This window comes from Ascaphus truei, chromosome 2 (genome assembly GCF_040206685.1).
Source record: "Ascaphus truei isolate aAscTru1 chromosome 2, aAscTru1.hap1, whole genome shotgun sequence".
Taxonomy (NCBI): Eukaryota; Metazoa; Chordata; class Amphibia; order Anura; family Ascaphidae; genus Ascaphus; species Ascaphus truei.
Window position 1 is genome coordinate 148,452,381 of NC_134484.1, and position 18,068 is coordinate 148,470,448.

The following is an 18,068-nucleotide window of genomic DNA, read 5'->3' on the forward strand; positions in this document are numbered from 1 at the left end:
ATGAGGGTTTGTTTTGTTGGATGGCTTGGCGGATAGCCCTAGCTACTGGGTCTCACAACTGGTGTTCTACCAATCCTTTCCACCTCATAATGGTGTTTTGGGTGACGTACATGCCTTCGGGGTGATAGTAGGTGGCAGGAAGTGACTTTGATTAGCATCCCAGCTAGTCGGCGACTCTTAACTCAAAGAAGGCCACCTTGTTCTTCACTATGGCAGCCGTTGAACACATCGTTCGAATCCCAGGTCCAGGGATTTCTTCCCACGGGTCGTCATCCAGGGTTGCACTCAGTCCCGGTCTTGGGACAAAGCAGAGCATCGGCTCCAATGTTTAAAGACCCTGGCTTGTATTTGAGGGTGAATTGACAGTTGGACAGGGTCACTAACCACCTGTGCCCTGTAGCATCCAATTTGGTGGATGTTAGGATGTAGGTCAGCGAGTTATTGTCTGTCCGGACCTCAAAAGATACTCTTTGTAAGTAGTCATAGAGCTTATCGACTACCGCCCACTAGAGTGCGAGGAACTCCAGCTTTTGAACTGGGTAGTGTCAAGTCCAAAAGTGTCAAGCTCAGATGGTGTCAAGCTCTGGCTCACATATGCCACTGGGCGGAGGCCAGCAGGGTACTTCTGATGCAGTACAGCTCCTAGTCCATTGAATCTGGTGTCCATGTGCAGAATATACGGCTTCTCATGGTCGGCATAAGCGAAGACGGGTGCTTTCGTGAGGCTCTTCTTGAGCCCGATGAACGCCTGCTCGCAGGCGGACATCCACTTGTCTCCAAATGGTGTCCGTGAGGTTGCGGCCTTCTGCCTAGGTTCCTGTGGGTAAATCTTATTTAGATGCCCAGTAAGTTACAAATACACTCGCTGGTTATACAGCTTGAACTTTATTACTCATTTCGTAGATACCATTATACATTTTGAGCAACTTAAAGTAATGGTCCCTGTACTGTAATTCTGGCACTTAATATTTAATATTTTACTCATGTTAATATACTGTATTTTTATATTTTTAGTACCAGTCACATTTGTATGTTTTTACTTCTGACATGTTTTAAGTTGCCTAGCAAGCTTACCAGTGGTGAGCAGCTGCTGTTTTTGTAACAAGCGTGTGCTTTCTCAAACACTTCTGTATGATATTTAAGGGTCAATGCACAGTCTGCTCACTCTGATTTGAGAAAGGTTCCTGGAACCAAAACAGCAATTTGTCTAAATAAATTACCAACCACATTTGAACAAAGGCCTGGAGGTGCATATATATATATATATATATATATATATATATATATATATATATATATAGCCCTTTTATTTATTTATAGAAACTAATACTATATAAGCATTAGAGGGCTGAGTTTGTACTATAAGATGTCTTTCAGCACCAGAAGCAGTCCTATAATTTCGTGAATCACCACTTACTGTAGTTAATGTGTGACTTAATTTTGTCCTGTTAAAACCACTTATGCCATAATCCTTGAAAGAGGTGTAGCAGTTTTTCTTAAATATTTTAATGTGTATTTTTTGTTGTTAATTTTAACCCATTTTCTCCAGCAGCTGGATAAACTAGGTAATACATACACTTCAGACAAAGAGCAACATGAACATTAGCAAACCACTCTAGAAATAATCAGAATTGGTAATCACACCACTGCCATAGTAACAGCTTATAGAAAGATAAATAGAGAAATGATCCTTATACTGCACATTTTCTTCACGAATAACTGGCAACAAGGCGATGTTCTCCTTCAACATGTCCTCGTTTTGTCTCCTCCAAAATGTATTTATTTACTTATAAAATATTTTACCAGGAAGTAATACATTGAGAGTTACCTCTCGTTTTCAAGTATGTCCTGGGCATAGAGTTAAGACAAATAATACATGGTTACAAATACAGTTGCATAAATGAACAGGGTATACATTATATACAAGACATTGCATGCACAGTTAAAGAAAATATATGTTATGGGCGTATGCAACAGTTACAGACCAGATTAAAATGTGAGACAGCCTCAGATATAACATAACTTAAACTGGTGGTGGATGTGAGAGTCTCTGGTAGGTTGTTCCAGTTTTGGGGTGCACGGTAAGAGAAGGAGGAATGGCCGGATACTTTGTTGAGCCATGGGACCATGAACAGTCTTTTGGAGTCTGATCTCAGATGATAGGTGCTGCATGTGGTAGGGGTAAGGAGCTTGTTCAGATAGCTGGGTAGCTTGCCCATAAACAATTTGAAGGCAAGACAGGAAAGGTGAACTTTGCGCCTAGACTCGAGTGATGACCAATCTAGTTCAAAATACAGAGGAGGCATGAATACTTCCCTCTTAAATAGATACACAGCTTCTGATGTGCATTCGTATGTATGGTTAATTTAAAAAGTGGTAACTCTTCCCATTCTAGAGGTTATAATCTCTACCCACTAATGTATATCACTATTTTTAGAATTTAAACCGTACCATACAGTACATTGCAATTATTTAAAATAAGGATTCTGCAGCTGACATACAGCTGCGGCCGCCTTTATCCTAATGCGGCCGTAGCCGCGTCGCTCTGATAACCGCGGACAGATGCGGTATGTTTTGATTTTTTTCCAGAGCGGTTTGCGATATGTTAGTGATATGTTAGTGATATGTTAGCGCTCGGATTTTTAGCGCTGGCCGCAATACTGCAATACCGTCTAAAAACTCAGGCGGGCGATCACGAGCGGTTCTCTTAAAAGTCTAATAGCAATTCAACCTACAGTACAGCCGTACATTTTCTGCAAGTCTGTGTGTGCACGCGCAGTAGTTGTAAATTGGAAAATTTATACAGTATTACAAAAATATAACGTTGCGTCTTCTTCGACTATAAAGTTATCACATTTCTATATGTATTATTTAGTAATCAATACTTTTACTTCTTTTCATACTGTTTTTATATTATGCGCATGCGAGTACTGTACAGTATGTCTCATTTGAACATTGTTGAAACGCATAGGTGTGTTACAGTATCACATTTCGGCGCATTAAACATTATGATGACGTTTTGAAAATATTTATTTGAACTGATATTCCATTATACAGCGCTGTCCCACTCGCCCCCGCACACACACAAGGCTCAAGGATTTCAACTTCTTATCTACACCTCTCCCACACCATTCATTTGTAATGGATGGCTTTCTGGCCTGAATTTTCGCTAGCGTGGCCTTACATTCCTGTGCATGGGACCTTGTTGATTATTAATGCGCATGTGTGTATAACTTCCCATTCAATTAGAAGTTTAAGGGGGTCATGCAGTAAGCGGCGGAAAGGCACTTCTCGCCCATTTCACGCCAAAAATGCCTTCCCCTATTCAGTAAGGGGCGAAAACGTGGCGTAAAGCAAAAAAAATGCCAATGTGTTTGGCGGGTTTTTTTCCCCGCCATTGGCGAGGCAAAAAGGCACTTCTCATCTCAACTAGCCATTTTTTCCGCCATGCTCAATTCTAGTAGTGGCGAGTAGCTTTGCACCGCTATTCGCCACTCTAGAATGGCGTTTTTTTGCCAAATCCGGCAAGCCACAAAAAGTAGGCAAGTTGCTGATGAGCGGCGGATCGGCACTTAGAAAAAATTCAGGCCTTTTTCCTGGCTGTGATTGATGCCGGGGGTCTCCTGAGCTGATACCATTAATACCAGCACCGGACCCCCCCGGCATGCATACGAGGCAGGAAAAATGCATTTAAAGCCCACTACATTACCTTAGCGGTGCAATGAAGGGGTTAAACCGCCGTGCCAGGTTTATTGTGGGTAGCGGGGGTGGGTGAAGGGGGTATTTTGCCCTTGTTGTTTGTTTAGGGCTTGCTGGGGGGTTGCGGGTGCACTTAACCCCTTCACGACCGTAGCGGTTAATACCGCACAGTAATGGGCACAATTACTATTATCCACAAATGGATAAAAGTGAATGTGCCCATTTTAAATACATTAAGAACAATAAATACATTAAATACATATAGAACTCACCCTTGTCCGGCTGCCACGATGAAGGCCATCCCCATTTCATCCTGCCCATGCCCCCTCCGCTGCTGCAAAACAGAAACAAAATAAAAACATCCAATGTAATGTCCCCTAACCCCTTAATCACCATAGCGGTTATTAACCTCAACAGTCATTAAGGGGTTAACCCACTCTCACCCACCACTCGGGAGGCCTACATACCCTCCCCCACTAACCCCCCACCCCGTGAGGCCTAACCCACCACCCACTCACCCACTACTCACAAGCGAGGCCTACCCACATACCCTTGGGGCCAATACCCCCTACCCCCAACCCCAGTACCTACAATTAAAACAATACACTGCCCCACAATAATCAATGCAGAAATGCTGGGGCTAGTTTAAGGAAAGTTTAAGGCATGTATTCAGAATGTACCTGTGTGTTTCCTGGGTTTTTTGGGGAATTTCCACTGGTTTTTGTTCGAATAAGAGTTGCCTCTACTGTATATATGTTGTGGTTATTTTGGGGGTTCAATAGGAGCTTGTTAGGTGTCCAGTATGTTTAACTTCCCATTCAATTAAAAGTTCAAGTCTGAATTTAAAAAAAAAAAATGTCATTGTTTTTTTTCCGTTTCTAAACTTGTGCCTGCATCACAATTCTTGATATTCTGATATTCATTCAGTACTGTAGCTTTTTAATGCGGCACTAGACATGCTTTATGAGGTGGGTGGCATAGTACTGGTATTTTTATTTGGGCGTGTGGGGATCAAAACATTATGCTAACCTGTTTAAAATATGTCTTTGAACTACAGGTAATCTTTCATACAGCTTAAACACACACAAGGCTCAAGGATTTCAACTTCTTATCAACGCCTCTCACAAACCTTTCATTTTCAAATGGTTGGCTTTGTGGCTTTAATCTTCCCGAGCCTGCTCTCACAGGTCTACACCTGCGTGTAATTCTCTTTGGCACCTGGGACCTTGTTGATTATTACTGCGTAGGCGTGTATAACTTCCCATTCAATTAGAAGTTCTACAGTAGTCTTTAAATAAAAGTATTTTTTTTCTTTTTTCGACGTGATGTGCCTGCATAACAATTCTTGATATTTTGAGAATCAAGTTTTACAGATATATTTTTTATCCAGTTATCGACATGGGCTTGCATAGCAATTCTGGATATTATGAGAATCAATCAGTACAGGCAGTCCTCGGTTATCCGACACAATGCGTTACGCAAAATGGCGTTGTAAAGCGAAACGTTGTAAAGCGAAACACGCTTTCCCATAGGAACACTGTTTAAATGAAAGGTTCCGTTCCTGAAGGCATTTTTAACACTAAAATACACCAAATATTTTATGCAGGCAATAAGATATGCAACACACACATACATTATATAGTGTATATACTGTATTATATATATAATATAACATAATAAATAATATATTATATAGTATAATATAATATTATATAGTATAAAATTATATATATACGCTCTTACGACGCTTTGCAACGTTGTTTATGTGAATGTGTATATATATATACACACATACACAACGTTGCAAAGCGTTGTAAGAGCGTTGGATAAGCCATTTTGGCGTTGTAAAAATGAATATAGGTATGCATTGCACAGCGTTGGATAAGCCATTCGTTGTAAAGCGAAGCGTTGTAAAACGAGGACTGCCTGTACTGTTGCTTTTTAATTCTACACTAGTCATGCATGTTCTTTATGAGGTGGGTGGCATAGTACTGTGATTTTTATTTGGGGATGTGGGGATCAAAACACTATACTGACCTGCTGAAAATATGTCTTTGAACTACAGGTAATCCTTCATACAGCTTCTCCCCCCTCCCCCCGCACACACAAGGCTCAAGGATTTCAACTTCTTATCGACACCTCTCACAAACCATTCATTTTCAAATGGTTGGCTTTGTGGCTTTAATCTTCCCGAGCCAACTCACAGTTCTGCGTCTGCGTGTAATTCTCTTTGGCACCTGGGACCTTGTTGATTATTAATGCGCGTGCGTGTATAACTTCCCATTCAATTAGAAGTCTCAAGGATTTCAAATTCTTATCAACACCTCTCACAAACCATAAGAATGACTCATCCATCCACCCCCCCAACCCTTTGAGGCTTTGTTTACGGTAACGCATGCGCACATGTGATAATCCCTTCCCAAATTTAATATGTTAATCTGATTAGCCCTTCTGGGCCCTTCAACCACTCCCCCCCACCATTTCACACCAAGTTTTACAATGTGAATACAAATGTTTATCCACACCTTACCGAATTTAATATGTTAATCTGATTAGTCCTTCTGGGCCCTTCAACCACCCGCCAAAGGGATGGGGGGGAGGGGGGGCGGGGGGGGGGTGATTCAATGATTATGATTACCGTGAATGTAAAGAAATATTTATTTTATTTTATCAGTAATAAAAAATACAAATAATCATGAATAATACAAATTTCAGTCTTTGGGCCTCATGCAGTAAGCGTTGATAAGGGAATTATCGCCATTTTATAGGCAAAATTGGGTTTGAGATTCAGTAAGCGCCGATAAGTGCTTGATTTCGCCAGGTTTCGGAGCCGATTATTTTGTTATGGCCATTCGCCTGCCGATAAGCCTGTTTTCGCCACTGATCGCCACTTTTTTAAATCGGCTGTATTCAACAAAAAAAAACAGCTTATCGGGGCTGATCGGCACTACGAAATTGAGATGTTATGGCCAATTTCTCCCGCCAACTAAAGTTGGCAGTTTGGAGGGGAGAACGATCGCTAAGGCTGCCGGAACGGCACTTAGAAAAAAAAAATCTTCTGTACATCAATGGAGTCAATGGAGCGGGGACGTATAACAGTATAGTACTGTTTACGTTTCATTGCTCACAATACAAACGTCATTTGCATTACAGTGTGGGGGCATTCCCTGCATTGTGTCACAGCTGACGTGTATTATTTGCATAACATTATACTTTTACATGTTTGCAGCATTTGCGGGTCACATTACTCATCATGTGATGATGTGCCAAGGGAAAATACTATACTCAACTCTTAAAGGAGAACCTCACATCATATCACACATTTTACTGAACTGAGCGACAATTATTTACATGATGTTACACATGTCACACATGTCACACATACACCGTATATTCATGTTCCTTTACATTACACAATGCTTGTAATGTGACACGCATCTTTAAACGTTCATGTACATCTGTCTTCTCATGTTTACATCTAGTTTTGGGTCCTCCCTATTTTCATGACGTCACTTATTGGACGCTCAATCACATTGCATGTTTACATTGTAACCGTAGCATTACAAGCACTTCAACCTAACTTATACACACATGTACAGTAATTCAGCATTGGGACACCTTGTAAACTCATTCTATAGCAACTATCCTCATTACAGAAATGCATGCATATGCACACGACTATTCATTGTTGTCAACATGTCACAATAACATGCCTAATTACACATGTTACACAAAACTTTTCCCACGTCAATCTCAGCCTTTTTGTCTAATTACATGACTGACTGTTGCGTTCACAAGTGTTACATGCATTGCACATGCAACTATTTATTTGCAAGCAATGTTTCTACAAAGGTTCACGTCACATCATTGGCAAATATCATCATTCCCTGCAGAATACACACAACAAATACTTATAACAAGAACTGCACACAGCTTGCCACAGAAGTACTTTATTATGTTAATGTAACACCTTGCATTTTACTATGTCACCTGACATCATCACATACCTATTTAAAGGACGCCCATTACCTGCTCATTCACAGCTACTCATTTCAAAATGTTGAGATTGTTTAGGAGACGGAGGAACATTCTTTTCTATGACATGCTTGATGATCAAGAGAATCATATAGGGCAAGGGAGGGACACACCGAGGGACAGTGACAGGGACAGTCACGCGGATACGACAGGGACAGGGAGAGGGACAGGCCGAGGGACAGGTAGAGGGACAGGAGATCAGAGGAGAAGACAGAGGAGACAAGTTGTGCCTCGTCCGCGTCTGTACAGGGAGAGAACCCTGTTAGATGGGATGAGTGAGGAGGAGATTGTAAGTCGCTATCGTTTGAGTTCAGCAGCAATCTTATCTCTTTATCAGGAGATAAGGGGAGATTTAGATTTTTTCACAGCCAGAGGTCGTGCAGTCCCTGGGCTTGTTAAAATGCTGTGCTCATTACATTATCTTGCTTCCGCGTCATACCAGACAACTGTGGGCATAGTGGGCGGGGTCTCGCAATCTACATTCTCGCGGGCCTTGACCCAGTTTCTCTATGCACTCAATAGACGCGCTAGGAATTATATTCATTTTCCTACAGAGGCGACAGAGTGGCTGGAAGTCAGGACTGGCTTTTATAATATAGCAGGGATACCATGTGTGCTGGGTGCAATCGATTGCACACATGTTGCTTTGATTGCACCTAGTCAGAGTGAGCATGTGTACCGCAATCGTAAGCACTACCATTCACTCAATGTACAGGTGGTATGTGATGCGACGATGAGGATAATGCATGTGGTACCCAAATTCCCTGGTTCCAGTCACGATTCCTCCATCCTGAGGAACTCTTCAGTCTTCCATGCGTTCGAAGAGGGACATTTTGAACATGGTTGGCTGCTGGGTGAGTACACATTTACATGTTATAACACAAAACACATTTTTATTTAGGAATGTTGGCATTGTACAATTTGATCACTAATGTCAGCTTATGTGTGCTCCATTCATTATAGGTGACTCAGGATACGGAATTAGGCCGTGGCTCTTGACTCCGGTGCTAAACCCTCAAACTGAAGCAGAGGACAGGTACAATGCAGCCCATATATCTACAAGATCTGTTATAGAGAGGACATTTGGCCTACTCAAGACCAGATTTAGGTGTCTGGACAGAACTGGTGGGGCTCTTCTATACAAGCCTCAAAAAGTGTCTGATATTATCCTTGCCTGTTGCATTTTGCACAATGTTGCACTGAGGCACAATGTACAGTCAGACCTAGCTGAGCCTGTGGTAGACGAGCATCCCACCCATGTAGCTGCTGAAAATGAACAAACAGCCAGTGGTGGCCAGACACGCCAGAATCTCATCAATTCATTTTTTTCTTGTAAGTAAAAACATATATGTTCCAAGTTCTACTTTTATACTTACATTATGTTATCTTAACAATAATGTTTTTTTATATACCCTTCTGGTAGGACACAGATGAATATGGGTTGCACACCTTTCTTTTCTCTGCTGTGTGCACAAAGGGATGTGGCACCGGTATGTTATTGTTGCACAGGTTATATAATCCCTCTTCAATTTTACTTTAGTTGTGTGTATGTGAATACAACTGGGGTAACAAAGCACTAATATTTTAGCATTGTGTTGTTCCTTATGCTAAGACAATACACATATTATGCCCATACTCATTCATGCTTCTAGTATGCTTACATACAATGTTATTGGTGCAGTGTAACATGTACATCCATATGATGTGTACACCAGCCTGATTTACATTTTGAATGTCATGAAATATACATGGTGTTGCACATTTAACACCAAATACACACTTTGCTGTGTTGTTTACGGTACTGAAGATGGCATGTCAATGTTTGCAATTTATATATTGTTCCTTTGCATTATAGGTATATCTCCAGTATGACTGATCATGGTATATATATTTGCTGACATCTCTCATAAGATGTGCCTACCTCAATCTTCCTATAATTATTTGAAGTCAAAACCCAACATATTGGTTTTAACACAAATGTAACATACATGTACTTTCTGTATCATGTATATGCATTTAGCTACTCTTGAGCTTTCATGTGCATTGTATTAGAAAATGATTACTCACATTTCATCACATTTTATGTATGTTTCCTTATAAATTCCATTAATGTAATATAGAGGTGTTTGGAGACAAGGGGATAACTGTACTTATTTGTTTACTTACGGGAGCTCATTCATCACGGATGAAATTGACTGATCCTAACACTCCATGCATGAATGCCTGTAATCACAACAATGCGTACTACATCTTATATTTAGCAATGTAGGTGTTTTTTAATGCTAGGAATTAATAGTCAACATTAATTTACATTTGTGACATGTGTATGTATAAGTCACACGTGTGTGGATGTGTCCTACATGTACCAAGTGTAAAACTGTTAACAGAAAACACAATTTTGTTGCAAATGTTACTGTCATTTAGCATTTCTAATTTACCAATATGACAATGTTGGTAATATTTTTGCAATATAAATCACGTCACTTCATCATTATCATGATGATAATTATCAAGTATTCTCACAATTGTAACGTCAATCACGTGCACATTAGCATAGACACACTTTGTAAGACAACTGTTTGTGTCTGTATCAATTTGTGTAGGATCCATGTATAACACCGACAAATGATAACACCAGCTTTATTATGGTAGCTTATATCATCATATTGACTATACTATGTATTTTTAGAACGTTTAATAAACACAGTAAACTATAGTTAGTTAGGTTAATGAAATATACACAGAAACGTACTTCATTACATGATGTTGATGTCATAATCAGAACATCATGCATTGTAGGGGACCACAACATCTGGCCAATAACATTATTTGCTACAGTCCCAAACCATTTTATCAACATACCCATGTAACAAGAGATTTTTAACAAGAAATGGCTAGTTGGTTGTAAGTGTCCTTTACATTGGGAGAAGGAGTGGCTCAGTGAGTAAAGACACACACTGGCACTGAGATTTTGAAGCAGGGGAGTCTGGTTCAATTCCCGGTGTCGGCTCCTTGTGACCTTGGGCAAGTCACTTTATCTCCCTGTGCCTCAGGCGGCAAAAAATAAATTGTAAGTTCCACGGGCCAGGGACCTCAGCCTGAAAAATGTGTCTGTAAAGCGCTGTGTACAACTAGCAGCGCTATACATGAACATGCTCATATTATAATAATTATTATTATTATTATTATTATTGTTACATAGTTTGGACAGTCATACGTTCCATTACACAATAGAATTCACAAATGTGTTAGCAGAGTGGGAATGGTTGTTATATATAAAACACACCATGCCATAAAATGATAGTAGTCATTAAAGAACACTCAATAAAAATTCATGAGGCACTATTTTGCAACATCATTATGTTAATTAAGTGCTTATGCAATATAGGCATAAGGGTATCACATTTTTAATTGTTTGTTAATAAGCGCTGCAAGCAATATAAAATTAGTTCCATATGTAGTATAGTAGTCGGTGGCTCCTCCTCACAATCATCTCATATAAAGGTAGACTCTTCTGAAATCATACATTGATCCGATTGTATCTTCCCCGACATCTCTGAAATACAGCAAACACATGATGGTCAAATATGGCACCTTACTATATATGTATCCGTGACAACGCATTACACAGCTCTATATGATTGTGTACATACACACGTCACTCACTTATATGTTAGAAGTACAAGTGTACATCAGTATGTAATGTTTCTTTAAATTTGTAGCAGGCATAACTATGTATATGATGTGAACGTTGCCTGTATACTGAAAAATGTGCGCGCACATCTTAGTGTGCGCACGCACTTCAGGCTTGGCTGCACTAACTGTTAGCGCATGCGCAAAACAAAGCGTACGTTGTGCGTTCAATACATCTTGAAAATACCATTAAACATAAAATCTTTATTTCAAATACAATGAATACGAAACTACATTCGTTCTAAACGAGTACATCTGTATTCTTTTTAAACAGACGTGTTTGGACAGAAAGGACGGCCGATAACACAATGCGCAAATGCAATACGTGTGACGTCATGTTAAACCAGCCTGAAACGCACGCTAACACTCCTCCCACTCAATTAACATTCGGCTAACGCCCAGTTGACGCCTACAAACACTGAGCCGCACACAATACACACTGCAGTTACCGTTTCTATAACAAAACATGACAGCCAATAGGCTTTGAGGCGCGCACGTCGCTTGGGGGCGGGACTTACATCCGTAATCCTTTTTAAGGACGCCTTGGGCCATGACAAGGGTCCCACGTCATACGTGGTGGACCCGCTTTTAAATGTTGCATGATAACAAAACAGGTATGTGTTAGAGTTATGTTAAAATGTTGCTAATATGGTTAAAGGGATAGGAAACTACGTATATTTATTCCGTCAGCAATGTGTACTACTCTTTCAGGTTATACTATATTGTATTCGGCAACAATTTCTTTGTGATCGCTACATGTTATGCAGTCTGCAATGTTACGCTGTATCCACGCATTGAAAGTGAAAATGGTGGTTAAAAACCCCCCCCAAAAAAACATTTAAACGCACAGTCAACGCATAACGGTTGTTATATTTACCATTCTTCTAGAATTAACTCTTCATCTGGCTGCAACTGGTCGCTCCAGAAATGCAAGGCATTTTCATCCACGCTTGACCCACCCGCTGAATCCAGTATGACACACATCTCCTCCATGAAGCGCTCATAGGAATCGCCACTGCTTTCTTCAAACAATTGGTCAGGAGGTAGGTTCATTTCTTCGGGTTCCCATTCCAATGCATTTTCAGCTGAAAGGCTTGGTACATAATCATAGTACTTTTGTTCTTGTACAATGTGGGTTTCAGGAATGGAGGGTGCAGATATTGCAGCAGGTATCGATTCACACGGAACAGTAGTAGCGGATCCATTGCTATTGGCATTAGGAATAAATATGCCTTTCACAACAATATATGTGCCCTCTTTCAGGGTAAAATGCTTTTCCTTTGCAATCTTCCAGAAACCATAGGTGTGTTCTAGCTTATCCTGCACACGTTCAAAAAAGTCATTAGTTGATAAAGTGAATCTTATTGATGAATTAAAATTCCGCGCATGCCTACGGTCTTGGTAATAAGGATATTTTGCTCGAATCAAATCATAGATTTGGCGTGTGCTCGCTTTGTGTCCGCGACTGTTCAAAATTGCTTCTGAAACCATGTACTTATAACCTAAGAGTGGATTCATATTGTTAACGAATTCATCAGCCATGTCAGAGTAGCACAAAAGATGTGTGCAGTTCTGTGTTCTTTGCTCATCAAAATGATTCTGCTCAATGGCTAACAAATTCCTGTGTTTTGTTTTCAAGGTCAACAAAAGTAACTACTTTTACTCCTTATTTCAAACGCCAATTGGATGTGTCCTTTTAAGTGGTTTAACTTTTGTGGTTAGTGATAGCCGAATGTGGGAAAAACATGTATCATTTTTTTTATCTCGTTTGTGAAAACATTCCTACACTTATTTCAGTAACATTGAGTTTTCTTGAAAAATAACAAAGAGCACTGTGTGAAAATAGTGCTTAGACAGCCATATCAGTAAATACACACACCTGCAAAATGAAATGTTTTTTTCCCACATACATTTCTGTGTGTATTTGAAAGTCTGGTTAACTACCTGTCTGCATGAATTTAAATACGTGTGTATCTATATATATATATAAATATATCTCTCTCATAAATATATATATATATAAAGTGTATATTGTACTATATGTATAGTGTGTGTGTGTGTGTGTATATATATATATATATATATATATATATATATATATATATATATATGTATATACTACATATATATTAGTATAAATTGAGAGATGTTCTTGAAACAAGAACACATAAATGATTAAAGGACAACATTACAATGGCCACCAAAGGTAAGTAATATTTAACACAAAATCCTGCTGTACACGTACAAGAAAGATGTTTGCAGTTAAATAGGTGCTTTTATAATTGCATGAAAAAAATATGCACATGCAATGATTACATCAATTAACACACCCAAATGCAATGTTTTGCTGCAAAGTCAATGGCAGCTTCTCTAAACTTAGCAACTGGCTCCTGGTGGACCATTACTGAACAGACGATTAATACATCAATATTTATAACACTATTCATTAATTAGGAGTGTTAACATTTCCAATACTTCACGTGTACAAGAACATACTTGAAAGTTTGGAAACAACACAGTCTTCAGCATACATACAATAGTAATTACATAATCTGAAGTCAACAAAACAAGGCCAAAGACATATTTTGTGAATTATAAAATTTATTTATTTTTTTCCTTTTGCGAGCGAGTAACAGGCCTGCTTGTTGTCTCTTGAATTTTCCTTTTTTTTTTGCCACCAACTTTAGCCACAACAGAGCCACTTTGAGTGGCCTCTGGCACTTCACGGGCAGGGCTTGTGGCCAGTGACTCACCTACAGGGCTTTTGGGCAGTGATTCACCTACAGGGCTTTTGGGCAGTGACTCACCTACAGGGCTTTTGGGTAGTGACTGTTCACCTACAGGGCTTGTGGCCAGTGACTCACCTACAGGGCTTTTGGGCAGTGATTCACCTACAGGGCTTTTGGGCAGTGATTCACCTACAGGGCTTTTGGGCAGCGATTCACCTACAGGGCTTTTGGGCAGTGACTCACCTACAGGCCTTTTGGGTAGTGACTGTTCACGGACAGGGCTTGTGCCCACTGACACATGTGAGCAAGTTTGTAGACACTGCACAAGTGATGGTTGGTCTGTTTCATGTGTGTCTTGTTTTGTTTTTGTCGCCTCCTTTGTAGGTGTCAGCTGCTGAATTTGTACAGATGGCAGCGGTAGGATGTCGTCAGGAACCTGCACAGCAATGTCTGCTACTTGACCGGTAACATTCGGACCTGGTGAATGAAGATCAGATGAATGTGGTGAAAACTGGCCAGCATGAACAGATCCTGCCTGTGAGGTGTTGATGTTGAATTGTGATACATTAGTCATTCTCAAGTAATTAGCTTGTGTTTGCTGAACAACTAATGCTTCGAATGAGGTGTTGATTTTTTGCAACTGTTTAGGCACTTCAATGAAGACTCTGTGGAGATGTGCCAATTGTGAAACTGTTTCTTCCTGCAGTGCAATCATCCTTTCCAGCACTGTCATCAGGTCAGAATGGCGACGATTTTCTGCTTCCACAATTTTTCCCTCAGAAGCTACAATTGCATCATATGTGGTATTTGCTGGACGATTTGGCGGTAAAACAGTTTCAATTGGAACCTCTTCATGGTCACTTGCTTGTATTTGTGTGTCTATGGCGGCGGCGGCATCATCATCATCATCATCATCATAATCCTCTTCATCATGTTCTACAAATAAATGTACACATTATTAAATGGCATGTTAATCTCTGCTGTGTTACTATGTAATTCTACTGTGTCATAAGTAACAACTAACATGTTTCCATACGTTTTATAACCTCACATTAAAAACTACCTTGACTTAAGAATAATGTTTGGACTCAGTATGAAATATGAGTGAATGAAAACTTGCTGTTAACTCACAACTCCTACATGATAGTTAACATCACTAACACAATACATGTTGCCTTACACTTCATTTTCACTGACACTAAGTAATCCTATTTAAAGAAGATGTGCAAAACAAATAATGAACATGACAACATAACATATAGAAGAGCACATATTATATGGCCACCAACTGAAACACTCACCTTCTAGGTGTGTTGAGCTGGCTGACCCAGGTGAAGACACTTGTTCCGTCTCAGGTGACACATGTCCTTCAGGGGCAACTATATATAACAATAACATAAGTTTTACATTTACATGTGTAAATATTGAACAAACAGTTATTGTATGTTCTGTATTTATGAGTACCTAACAGCATCATTTCCTTAACCCAAAATGTGTGTGTGAAAGTGAACATAAATAGTTGTAATAACAATGTACATGCCTGTGTACTTAGAACTTTTGAGTTCCCTAACATAAAACATACTATGTTTCTGCAGTAATGCGTGAGGATAAATAGATTAAATTTGTACATAAAAATCATATGTTGTGTAATGATATCAGTATCATAATGTACATAACTATCAGTTCAGATAGTAGTTCAACTATAGATATGAGTGAACTAATGTGTGAGGTACGCTTTGATAAGTAATGAGTTGTTGGGGCATTTAGTAGCTACACTGGTGACACACTTTATTCGAGCTCGGCTAGTCCCACGAATTCGGGTATACCCGGGTGTATTGAGGTTTGTGACTGTTTTCTGCCCGAGTGCATTGAGTTATTTTCCGGCAGGGATTGAAGCATTTTATTTCCGCTGGCTGCAATACTGCACAGTACATATATATATACTGCATTACAATTCATGAATTTATGCCATCTGGTAGACACGCGAAGCATTGCAGCCTATTAAATCCTAATCATTATCATTTAACAGATCAGCCGCCCATCAGCCAGGCATGAACCCAGGCTGGGAAGGAAAATGCAACGAGGCTTGTCAGAGGTGAGGAGCGGCGCATTCCAGGTATCTGCCAGGTACATACCGGGTATTTGCTCGAATAAAGTGTGTCGGTGCAGTAAAGTGAAGCTTTCAAATGAGTGTGATTAACTTCAGTTGTGCTAGTCAGGTTGTAAGAACGGTATTCCCTTCCCCAAAAAGCCTAATCAGCCACACCTTTCAATTACTTGAAACAGGTGAAAATGGTGTGAACTAAGTTGACCCTAAAATGAGGCTGTAATTAGTGTGTGTGCTGAACCCCACCCCCTCTGTTGAAGTGTATGCTGTGATGAGATATTAATTGCAGCTGCTTTAACACAATGGTAGATGAGCTAAATAGTCGTGTGCAGTTTTTAAGTTATGAAAACAATGACATAACATATGATACGTGTGCCTCATTATGCTGTCTGTATATGACATTAAGCAAAAATGGACCTTTTCATAAACAACTATAGATGTGTTAGTGCAAGTGATGTTTGTAGGCCGTTGCATGCAATATATTTGATGCATGCTTAAAATAGGCAGTAATGTCATGTTTGTCGGAGTAAAATAAATAAAATACACAATAATATTATACATATTTATGTTCTATACCTGTAGCTAGTAATAATTTCTCATTAACATGTGTTACACATGTGTACTACCCTGTTGTTCCCCATCTTCGCCCACCATCAATTGCTTCCACTGCAGCAATGCATTTTGGGAATTCACATGTAAATGAGCACACAATGGCACGTGCTATATTAGTTACTGCTTTTAGTAGGACTACAACATATATGTCTATTTTGAGATATATATATATACAGAATCAGACATATACATATATAGATGCAGGTATGCTTATATTGTGAAGACAGTATAAAAAGCAGTGTAAATATGCAAAATAACTGTAAGCAACGACACGCCTAGTACATTAATATTTCTCACCTGGTGGAAATTGTGAGGGATAAATTCCTATATCACGGTCACCAGGTAAGCCTTCCACGACGACGGGAAGTAATTTTGCCCGAAGCAGCTCCTCCAATGGACTTAATATGAGACGTTGTGGTGTCGGCCCACCTCCAGTGCCAGTAGCATGCACGCGTTGGTGTTGTATTTTCTTTTTCAATTTGGACCTAATATCATCAAATCTCTTGTGACAATTCCGCTTGTCCCTCACATGATTCCCACACGCATTGACACCAATGACTATTGTGTCCCACATTTCTTTTCTGCTTGCTGAACTTGTCCGCCCTTGAAAAACATATAAAATATATGAGGTAAATTAATAATAATAGAAGCACCAGTTTCCTACACTGCTAGCTATTCCAAGAGATAGCAAACATGCTGTTTTAGGTGTAATATGTGAAGCACATGAGCATTCACTACTAAACATATACATGTAAGCAAGGTTGCATTCATATTGTATGCAGTTATGGCAAATTGACCGCCTGTGATTAGTTGTCCTTGTAAGGCATGATAAAAAGCTGTGTTTCCAGACTAATTAACATAGAAAGATATTCTGAACCCATATTTGCATATGAACAAAACTCAGATGACCTAGGATCACATGTATTTGAATAATAAATGTAAAGGTACACTTACCTAGTAAATGTCCATATATACTGTCATAGTGCTCCAGAATGCCAGTGACAAGAGCTGTATTTTCCTGGTCATTGAAGCGAGGATTACGTGGCTTCTCCACACGTTTCTTCCGAGCAGGTTTAGGGTCAGAGCTTGGCTGGTGCTGACTGGACTCTCCTTCTTCCAATGGAAGAGACTCCAAAAGCTGCCCACCAGCAAGCACGCCACCACCATCCACCCCATCAGCAACTGCGCCACCA

At 39.8% G+C, this 18,068-nt stretch overlaps 1 protein-coding gene across 1 annotated transcript; it reads right to left on the bottom strand.

Moving 5' to 3' along the window:
• Positions 1–269: 269 nt before the first annotated feature.
• Positions 270–17,472, bottom strand: LOC142488153 (uncharacterized). Its single transcript, XM_075588526.1, has 5 exons — positions 17,173–17,472; positions 15,458–15,535; positions 14,110–15,092; positions 593–817; positions 270–506 (listed from the first exon to the last, which is right to left on the bottom strand). Exons 1-5 carry the CDS (start codon positions 17,447–17,449, stop codon positions 270–272), a joined length of 1,800 nt encoding a protein of 599 aa, XP_075444641.1. The 5' UTR covers positions 17,450–17,472.
• Positions 17,473–18,068: the final 596 nt, after the last annotated feature.